At 38.7% G+C, this 10,845-nt stretch overlaps 1 protein-coding gene across 2 annotated transcripts; it reads left to right on the forward strand.

The window, feature by feature from the left end:
- The first annotated feature begins 427 nt into the window (after positions 1-427).
- LOC307166737 (uncharacterized protein) lies at positions 428-10,198 on the forward strand. 2 transcript variants are annotated; one of them, XM_079885351.1, is made up of 12 exons: positions 428-550; positions 1,285-1,421; positions 1,775-1,965; positions 2,091-3,115; positions 3,197-3,349; positions 5,831-5,905; positions 5,985-6,101; positions 7,113-7,262; positions 7,542-7,709; positions 7,814-8,005; positions 8,815-9,006; positions 9,096-10,198. In XM_079885351.1, exons 3-12 carry the CDS (start codon positions 1,791-1,793, stop codon positions 9,198-9,200), a joined length of 2,352 nt encoding a protein of 783 aa, XP_079741477.1. In that variant the 5' UTR covers positions 428-550; positions 1,285-1,421; positions 1,775-1,790; the 3' UTR covers positions 9,201-10,198. The 2 variants fall into 2 exon arrangements, with proteins under 2 accessions (XP_079741477.1, XP_079741478.1); XM_079885352.1 differs by having other exon boundaries at positions 535-615.
- The last annotated feature ends 647 nt before the right edge of the window (positions 10,199-10,845 follow it).

The following is a 10,845-nucleotide window of genomic DNA, read 5'->3' on the forward strand; positions in this document are numbered from 1 at the left end:
TATATTTTTATACAAGATTTCTATTTTAAATAAATGCTTTTTTTCTTTTTTTTTCTTTTTTTTACTTTTTATTCATCAAAGAATCCTGAAAAAAGTATCACAGGTCATAAAAAATATTAAGCTGCACAACTGTTTCCAACATAATAAAGAAGCATATTAGAATCATTTTTGAAGGATCATGTGACACTGAAGAGCATTGATGACGAAAATTCAGCGTTGCATTACAGAAATAAATTAGGATATTTGATAATATTCAAATAGAAAACCATTATTTTAAATTGTAACAATATTTCACAAAAAAAAAAAAAAAATTGTATTTTTGATATATATATATATATATATATATATATATATTATATTATATATATAGTGAAATCTCGTCTGTAATGCGCATGGTCGCGCAAACAGCTGGAGTGCGCCACGCAGCTGCGGGCTAAACAGGTATTTATGGTGACGTCAGCAAGGTAGAGTGGGCGCGCGGCGACTGCCACTCCGGTTCGGACGCGCGAGATCTCCTGTTCGAGACCGAGGAAACACTTCCTGAGCTTCGGTAAGCGACCTAATCTGTACTTTTGCGATTGTAGTGGGATATTTTCGATTCTCGCAACTTATCAGGTCAGTTGACGGCTGTGTTGAAGAGTTGTTTGGTCTATCATATCATGTTTTGTCCTCTGCTGGGTCATTCTGACATGCCGTGAAGCCAAAAGTCAGTTTCGCGTTCATATCAGCTGCGTTTAAAGCGCTCTGATAGAGGTTTAAAGTAATTGTTGAATGAGCGCACGAGAGTAAAAACAGGGTTGCTGAGATTATTCATCGTGTGGAAAGTTCTCTGCCAACGCGTCACTTTTTTACATAATTTGTGTTTTCAATCTGCGCCTTTGAATTGAAAGCGCTCGTGCTAGGCTTTCAGAGATTTGATTTAAAGTAATACTTCACCCAAAAATGAAAATACTTTCATCATTTATTCATCTGAAGTTGTTCCAAACCTCTGTTCTTTTGTTTTGTGAAACAGCGATGTTAGGCAGACTGACAGTCACCGTTCACTTTCATTGAATTCATTTTCATTGTGGCTGTCAGTCCCTAACACTGTGTTTGACATTTCCTTTTGGGTTCCAAAGCAGGGAGCAAGTCATACAGGTTTGTAAAAACATGATGAGAGTAAATTGTGATGATTTTTTTCATTTTGGGTGAACTAAGCTAGTGTGGCATCCACTTAAATTCTTCATCAGGTTTGTTTCATAAAGCATTTTTACCATTATAAAGCATTTGCGTGTGTGTGTTTAGTGCTCAAGGCCAGTGTCCCAGCCCATGTAAACATTGACTGTCATTAGGGGAGAGTGGGCTGTCATTTACTGGATCCACCCCAGCCAAAGGACAACAGTGAACAACCACACAATACAACTACTGACAGATTTACTCAGGTGTGTAGAGTATATAAACTGTGCTAGAGTGCTTTAAAGGCACTCAGATGGAAGTATCATGCTGTATAATTCTGTAAATTATTATTTTATCCCCATGGGACACTCAAGGAGAATTTCGAAGAATGTTTAAGCTTGATGTCATTTATCATGACATATTTATCATGATGATTATTTGGGATGATCTATTCCTTTAAATTATTATTTACCTTAATTATTTTATACCAGATATCATTGCCTTGGCTTCATCCATTGTGCTTTTTTTTTTTTCGGAATGCTTTAGTCAAAATCTTGATATGTATTTATTTATTGTTCGTTTTTCTATAGTTTGTTTATTATTCTTAATATTATTATAGGGCACCTGCTGTATTTATGATGACTACACGAGGTAAAAGTGAAGGATGCCGCATCTGTGGGAATGACCTGCAGGGTAACCAGCGGCGATGGTTGTATGCAGGTCAGAACAGAAAGGGGGCACAACCTCAGACCCCAACAGACTTTTCTAGCAAGGGAAGCTTGCCCAGATCAGCACAAAGCAGCCCGTGGGGTATGAACTGCAGAGCATGTTTCCAACAACTTACATTTGTTTGTTTTAGATAATCAGATTTTTTTTTGTAAAAGTTGATATTGCATATTTAAATATAATTATGCACTTTTATTTTTTAATTCTAGGCAGCACTTTATCTCTCAGCTCCTCCCGTTCGCTCTCGAATTCTCGCGGCCTGCTCACCCCTACGAAAGGAATCGACCTGCTCCGTGTGCTGACGCACATACTAGAGCAGCCTGTACCACGCGGGGCCGGTCAGGGGGAGTTTTTGTGTGGCAAGTGTGTGTCCGTTCTGGAGCGAGTTTTCAAGTTCGACACCGTTATCGCCCGAGTCCGAGTGCTGTCGAGTGAGAGACTCCAGAAACTCACTCAGGAAAGGGACAAGATTAGGCGATGGGTGCGAAGCATGTACGATCAGCGCCACTCTGTTAGTTCTAAGAGAAAAGAAAGCTCCAGTGAGGATGAAGGGGACAGGAAGGATTCGGTAGGGGAAGGATACAGAGAAATGCTGAGGGACAACATGGCCCTCTCCGAGTACGAATGGTGGTCTGAGAAAGCCGATTCGTGTCCGTATTATAGGAAAACAGGGAAACGGTGTCATCAGGGCAAGAAGTGTGAGTGTTGCGACTCCTTGAGGGTGTCCGACTCGGATTATGAGTCCGTTTGTGGGATTCCACGTCACTTGCCCGATCAAGCCTTCACATCATCGGGCCTCTCTCGAGACAAATCCAGCAGCATGCCCCTTCATTGGTTGAGCGTGCCATCCGTCAGATCAAGCCCCGCCTCGCTGTCTGGTTCCTGTCATTCTTTGCGATCTCGATCCCGCACTACCTCCATCCAATCGCTGGACTCAATAGACGGCACTGATGCGTTTGATTGGCAAGAGGAGCATTCGGCCATTATAGACACCGTTTTCAAAGAGTTGAGGGGAATTGAAGGAAAGCCGGTGAGGTCACCTGCTGGAAGTCGTATTCCCGTGTTAGACCGAGGAGATGTGCAGAATGGCAAGGATGAGGTAGATCTGAAAGCAGGGTTAGTGAGGGTCCTAAATTTCGGAGAGGGGGACAATGGGACGGAGGATGAGTTTGAAGAAGAGAACAACGACATCCTGACCGAGCTAAAAGATGACTTTATGCCATTACAAAGAGAGGTGAGGGCTGTTGACCACTTTTCGAAATCTTCTACCTCTTTTTCATACCTTGCCGTTCATTTTTATCTCTCTTTTCTTTAGACGTCTAAAGTTAGGGTGCACCTTGCTGTGAAGCAGTTGCGTGAACAACTTGTTCAAGCTCAGGCTCGCATCAGAACTCTAGAGGCTCAGCTCAGGGAGACCAACAAACCAGCGACCGATGCTCCTGCCAAGCAGTTGAAGTCTCCGCAAGTGGTGAGTGAGACGAGGCAGGGATAATTGAGTTTAATGGCATGGTGCACTGAAGTGTGCACTGGAGGCATTGTGTTTTGGAGACTTAGCACAGCACGCCTGAGACACACCCTCTCCTAATCTTTCTGTTGACTTTTTGTTTTCAAATTTGGTTTCAAATGATGCCTTATATAGGGCATATTACAGAAGGTGTGTGTGGATGTTTTTAAAAAGACACAAACACACCTCCTCCAAGAATCTTCCCAAACCAGAGGAGTTTGCCCTGGGCTTTAGTTGCCGTTTCTTTCATAACAGGTTTTACAGCTGCTGCTTTGCTTTTCTCTCTTTAAGCCTTAATCATGTATTAAATATGTTATATTTTTCAACTAAATCATCAAGAATGAATTCATAAAAAGTGGTCCAGACACTTTTAAGCCATTTTAAGAATTTCATTGCATTAGATGACAAAATATCAACTTTAATTTGATAACATTTATTTTAAAGAAAGATAGAACGCACCTTTCAATTAAAATGTTTCATAAAAAGAAATTTGTAAGGATAAAACAGTACGTTGTTAACAATTATGTTAATTGAAATAAAGCAGAACATAGAATATTAAAATTAGATGAAAAAATTGCATGACAATTAGAAATGTTGTCTTGGCAGCAAATAAGTTTTAAAGCTGCAGTCGGCAAGATTTTTTTGATCATATTCACTGAAACCGACACTATGCTCTGACAGAACAACATAAATCAGCCGGTTTTAGAAAAAAAACCTTGCTTCTACCTTCACCTGGAGCCTGTTATTTGTTTTGCAAAAATCCACCGCTCCCGGTTCTTCTGGTCCAGTCAGCGCAGGGCTGTGTGAGATCTGACTGTCAATCACAGTTCGGGCACACGCCACAGATCCCCCCTCCCCCGCGCACGTTACAGTATCACATGCACACGCCTGAAGTTCACAGATGTGTTGGATTGTACGAAGCACGATGGCGGAGAGAAAATCTACTAACAAGCTTCCAGTTCCTCGGTTATTGCTATCTGTGGGTAGATTAGCCAGGGCAGCCTTCTTCCGAGTCTATGGTGTTGATTGATGCTGAAGAGACGGACGTCGGACTCGTTCACAGAAAATCTGGTGCACACGCACTGACGAGCACGACCTCGATGGGAGGGTGCTCGCTGGTAGTGGGGGAGGGGCATGAGAGTTGTAAACATTCAAAATTTTGGCTAAGTCGACCCAATCTGCCAGACTTGCCGACTGCAGCTTTAAGTTGAAAAATTACAAAAATACACTAGATAACACTGAATAAAAATGACGAGCAAAATTACTCAAATGAAACCTAAAAATATAAAAAATAAAAGCTAACTCAAAATATTAATAAATATTATGTAAATAATACTAAAATAACACTGCATAGAAGTATTTGGACACGTCGTTATAGCCAAATAATATATTCCTAGTGATGAACTACACCTGTTCTGTTGGGACACCTGTGTGAACTTGAGGAGAACTGAGGGTACTACTTTTACATGTAAACGATGTACTACAATGTAAACGATGCGTTTTTCGCGTACAGACGACAAAGTTGTTAAAATGATCCCCGTTCACACTGATCCTTGAAATGACTAAAACACTGTATTATGCTGCCAGGCCAGTAGGTGTCACTTTGTAAAGAAACCCTATGAGTCTATAGACCAGGGATGGGCAACTTCGGTCCTGGAGGGCCATTGTCCTACAGAGTTTAGCTTCAACCCTAATCAAACACACCTGAACAAGCTAATCAAGGTCCTCCGGATTACTAGAAAATTACAGGCAGGTAAACTCTGTAGGACAGTGGCCCTCCAGGACCGAAGCTGCCCATCCCTGACCTATAGACTGAACACGTCATATGCATAACGTCACCGTTTTCACAAATTCACATTTTTGTTGTTTACATGGAGACGATAATGGTCTAACGATAAAAAGTTTGTGTTTTCAGGCCCCAAAACACGGTTGTCGTGTAAATGGACGGCAAATACGCATAAAACGTTTACCGTTTTTAGCTGAAAACGGTGTCATGTAAACGGCCCCTGACTTCATACATCAGCTAAAAATCCCCTTGACATCAGTTGTTTACAATTAATTGCAAAAATGGCTCAGAAGAGAGAAGTTAGTTCTGAGAAACACTAGCAGCATTTGCTTACAGATAAATTTGATGGCTTGTTATATAATGCAGTGAATTAAGTGTGACATAAGTGTCCAAATACTTTAACCGCTCTCTTATGATCTACCTTAATTCGGCATTTTACAGAGTGCTGTAATTTCACAGCACTGGTACTTTCTGGGTTGAGTCTATTGAATTGTTGCTCTCTAGTGTGAGGTGATAGCAGTTATATAACACTAGTGGAATGCAGTCACAAGAAGTCACAATGCCATGAACTGTCCCTCAGGCATGACACGGAGTCACTTTGCTAGGAATGATGCCTGTTTGTGAGACTAATACCTATCTGATCTGTTTTGGCAATACAGACCAGTTTGAAGAATAAAAATGACCTCATAGAGAGTCTCAGCCAATCACTACACAGCAGAGAGAACATAATCCAGGTGAGTCCTGTATTGATGAACTCGTTATAGATTCAGGATTGTGTGGAGGTCAGTGAACTGTGTGCTCTCCTCTTTTCAGGAATGTGTGACTTTGATCCAGACGCTGTGTGCCGAGCAGGGAGTGGAATCAGAGGACACTGACAAACTCGTCAAAAAACTGGCCAGTGCAGTGACTGATACACGCAGTGAACGCGAGGTGAGGTCTGATGTGATGATGAGCATGAGTTTTGTTAATGAAGACTGCTCAGACTTCTGTTGTTCCTAAATTAAGCCAATTATAATCACTATAGACCAACCCTAATCGTATAATACAATTTGTGGCATTATTTAAAAGTGCATGAAAGCATTATTTAGTCACTTTATGAGCCAATTGTCCTCTTAAACATCATCCTATAATAAAAAATAGTAATAATAAATATTATATACAAATAATAATAAATAAAACATTTATTATCATTTATTGTTTTATTTTATTTTTATTTCAATTGTATATGCACTACTGTTCAAACGTTTGGGGTTAATTTGACTTTTTAAAACAAATGAATGCTTTTATTCAGCAAGGCTGCATTAATTATTTGATCAAAAAGTCAATTTCATATTGCTGTTCTTTTGAACTTTCTATTAATCTAAGAATCTTGAAAAAAAAAAAGTATCACGGTTTCCACAAAAATATTAAGCAGCACAACTGTTTTCAACACTGATAGTCACCAAATCAAATTAGAATGATTTCTGAAGGATCATGTGACAATGAAGAATGGAGTAATGATGCTGAATACAGCTTTGCCGTCATAATAATAAATTACATTTTAAAATATAATCAAATAGAACACAGTTGCTTAAACTTGCAATAATATTTCACAACATTAATGTTGATAAAATAAATGCAGTCAAGAGACTTCTATCAAAAACATTTGTGAAAATCTTACTGACCCCAAACTTTTTTTTCTTTTCTTTTTTTTTCATTATCAACTTGTGAGGACCATCATTTTAAGCAGTTTTAAGCTGGTGATTTCACCCTTACAAATATAGAAAAAGTACACAGTGTGAGCATACAGTGAAGCTCTGGCTAACACACCCAATTTTGGGTCACTGTGTGTGGGGTAATTAACTTGGTAAATGAGCACTTCATGTTTGCTTCAAGGAAATGCTGGATGCACGTGCAGTCCATAGTTTTTATACTTTATTTCAACGTTCATGTTTTAATCAGGCAGTCTTGGAGACCCAGCTGTCAGATGCAAGCGAGAGAGAGAAAGCCCTGGAGAAACAGCTGCAGGCCGTAAGAGACGCTGGCAGAGAGCGAGACCGAGACTTCATCACACTCAACACTGTGCTCCAGTGTAACCAGGATGTTATTAACGTGAGTTAAACAAACAGTGCTGTAATTCAACGGTACACACATATGTTTACTTAATCACATGGTTAGTGCCTGCTGCTGTTATACATGACTGCTATAAATTTGTTAGTAAATGAGGCATTGATGGCTCTTATACAGAAAACAGAGCTCTCAAAGTGCAATGTTTTTATTTTCGCAATAGATTTACATTGTGAACAAATAAATTAGTCATTTGATGGTGAAAAATGAGTCAGCCTTCAACTTTATTTGAGAATAAAATCAATGTTTTCTATCTTCAAATAGCACCTGCGTGTAGAGCTTGGAGAGCGAGATCGAGCCCAACAGGAGATGATGAAAGAATGGGAAGTGTGGAAAGAGAGAGATTCAGCCCTGACTGCACTGGTGAAGGATAACAAAGACTATATTTCCCAGCTAAAGGAGGCACTCGAGAGTTCATGCAAAGATGTGCAGGTAGATGTGGTGTAAACTCGCCCCCGGCTGTCTCTGACCTCTCTTGCAATTGATTTAGTTAATGTATAATTTCCAGTAGTTAACTATTCACTTTTTCCTCGTAGGCACTCTCAGACTCTCTGATTGGACGGGGGTTGGAAGGGGGAGGAGCTGAGTCTGGATTGGTTAATCGGCTGCGAGAGAAAGAAGCTCTGCTGGTGGCGAGCTTCAGAGATAGAGAGGAGCTCAGCACCACCATGTTGCAGGAGATCTCAAGACTCTCCTCGGCCTTAACCGACGCTGAAAACCTCATACTGGTAACGTCTGATAAAGACATGTTTAATTTCCACAATTGTGGCTTTTTCAACACTCATTGCCAATCATTTTTAGTGTGCTGAACATCTCCAAAACCTTCGACTTATCTATTTTGATACAACAGAAAAGCAATTGTGCCACCTGGTGGTGTGTACATGCATTGCTCTGGCCAATACCAGTAATTAGTGATGCATTGAAATACATTTTTTACCGAACCACTGAAATAGTTTTCATTTAGCCAAAAAGGAAACCGTTAATAATCAGTTTATTAATCACATTTATTTAATAATCAACACTCAAATAAAAACTTAGTTGCATATAGACATTTAAGTTACAGATAAGGCATTTTAGCTTTTTTTTTAATTATATAATTGTGTTTCTACTCCAATTCATTGTTGAAATATTAACATTTAAACAGTGGCTGTAATAGAAAAACATGTTTTCATGATAGATGTTTTCAAACATGCATTAAATAATGATAACAGGCTAAATGAAAATACATTAAATATGTAATATAGCCCATATATTTATCAAAATGTGCCTCTATTGAGTTGTTTTTTTCTAGCTATCTAACGAGCTATGAACATTGGCGCTCTGTTGCACCACATTAAAAGAGCATCACATTTATTGTTTAAATTACATTATGAAATTGAAGAAATGTGAAGACTAGGACTTTTTCATAGCAAAAGTGACAGAGCACAAAATGATTGTGATTTATTAGATGGTGGGCGCAATTTAAAAAATGAGGGTCCAAACCAGTGCACTCTCAAGATCTGGAAGTTTTCATCAACATGCATCCATGTTCTTTCAGGACCAAAGAGAAAATCACAAACGTGCCATCACTGCCCTATCAGAGCAACTCAAAGACACGCTTAAGGAGCTGAGAGAGAAAACCAAGGAGAAGAAGGAAGCTGAACTAGGGTGGAAGAAGGAAAACAAGGAGAGAGCCTTCGAGGAAGGAAAACTGAGGGACAATCTTCAGAAGAGAGATCAACTTATAGAGGTAAATCACCTGCCTCTGCTTACTGTAGGTGTGTACATCCACCCTGAGCACAGATTATTGATGTGATATTTTTTGTTTGCCTTTCATAGCAAGTTCTTCTGGAGTTAGAGGAGCGGGATGGTGTGTTATCAGAGCTAAAGCAAAACATCTCTAGCAGACTTGGACCCAAGACAGCCCTCAAACACACACTGTGAGTGTGTGATTAAACACATACTGTGAGTTTAACGATGCTCTGTGAATACTGAACTGCACGATATATTGTTAATTGACTGCAATGTCTAAATTCTCTCAGATGCCTTTCAATTTGCTGCACTAAACTAACAGAAACGATGATCTGGTTCAGCGTCTGATAAAGTTAATAATTCTGTTCAATTCTTATGGTAGTTCTCTAGTTTAGTCAACGAATTTGAGACAGGCTAAAGTGTACAGTAAGTTGTGAATAGTGCCAATTGTATGTTCTGACAGATTGCTCAACTGAATTTTGGAAAGTTGAGGGTATATAATGAAATATTATTTTAGTTCATATGAATTTATGATTGGTTTTTTACAGGTTGCTTTAGTCATTTTGATTGAATACAGCCATAAAATGTTCTGATTACTTCCCACACCGTCAGATTGTGGTTCCAAGATTTACATAGTTACACACACGTGCCTTTTCAGCACTCATACTTTGCTTATTAATAATTATTTTCCCGTATCCCACAATCCCTACAGCCTTTAATTGTTGTTGTTGTTATTATTATTAAATGTTTAAATTGTTTTATTGATTATGGCTGCTGAATATGTTGAATGCTGCTTTTCTCTTATTGTCTGATTTACTGTATCTTTTCCCTCATGTTCTGTTCCATGTGATCTTATATTTGTCCTGTATTTATAAATGTTTTCTCATGTTGATTTGTTTTTGAGATGCAGTTAGATTCCCAACTTGGATGTGCTATCTTTGTTCCAGTGTAGGAAAATCTTTTTCACAGTAGAAGGATTTACAGACTGTCTGAAAAGGACGTTTTTTTTTAATTAGCTTATTTTATTTGGGTAAGCTGGAATCCCCACAATTTGAGGCAAACCTCATAAATCACATTTAAAATGAAGCCTCAAGTCTGTGTGGGTTTTGCAGTTCTAGAGGTTTTCTTTTATTAAAGGTTCTTTCTTGAGAACTCAGGGGTTTAATTGACAATAAAGCCTCAAATATCCAAATTGTTGTGGTTTGTGTGATCATTACGTCTCTGGAAAGCATCTGGAGAACTTCATATTACAAATTTCTAAAAACATATTTAAGTATATAATATAAGTATATCTATTTCCTATAGGTTTCAACATAATACAAATCCTTGAAATATATATTTTTTTAAAATACAGTATGATATAATTATAAATAATTTTTCATTATAAAGGTACAATATGTAGTTATAATTTTATTTTGATCAAAGTATGGGTTATTTCTTTGAATGTAAAATGCATTTAAATGTAATATTAATGCCAGTGGTAGAGTGTGTTGAATTGTGATTCAACAGTTGTCCTTGTAATAAAGCTAGCATTTATTTTTTGTCATGCCTCCATCCATGCGTTAAAATAAATCTTTATTTTAATAATTGATATGGTGTGACAGACTAATTTATGGTGTCTGTTGTACATCACAGCATACGATCCGCTCACATTATGTAACAGGATCTCACTGATTGAGTTGCAGTGTGAATGGATCTGACTGAACATTGAGGCTCATTCACCAGTGTGTCTCGCGCATAGGTCTCGCGCTACCCAATCAGAGCTCTGTGCGCGTCCCCGGTCACTTGAGGAACTGTTGCGTTGGAGACAACCAACACTTTTAAACCCAAACACCGA

This window comes from Squalius cephalus (assembly GCF_949319135.1).
Source record: "Squalius cephalus genome assembly, chromosome: 11".
Classification (NCBI taxonomy): domain Eukaryota; kingdom Metazoa; phylum Chordata; class Actinopteri; order Cypriniformes; family Leuciscidae; genus Squalius; species Squalius cephalus.

Coding starts and splice junctions, on each gene's coding strand:
- LOC307166737 (XM_079885351.1), top strand. CDS start 1,791: ATGATGACTACACGAGGTAAAAGTGAAGGATGCCGCATCTGTGGGAAT. Junction 3,350..5,830: donor AGTTGAAGTCTCCGCAAGTG/GTGAGTGAGACG, acceptor TTGGCAATACAG/ACCAGTTTGAAGAATAAAAA. Junction 7,263..7,541: donor GTAACCAGGATGTTATTAAC/GTGAGTTAAACA, acceptor ATCTTCAAATAG/CACCTGCGTGTAGAGCTTGG.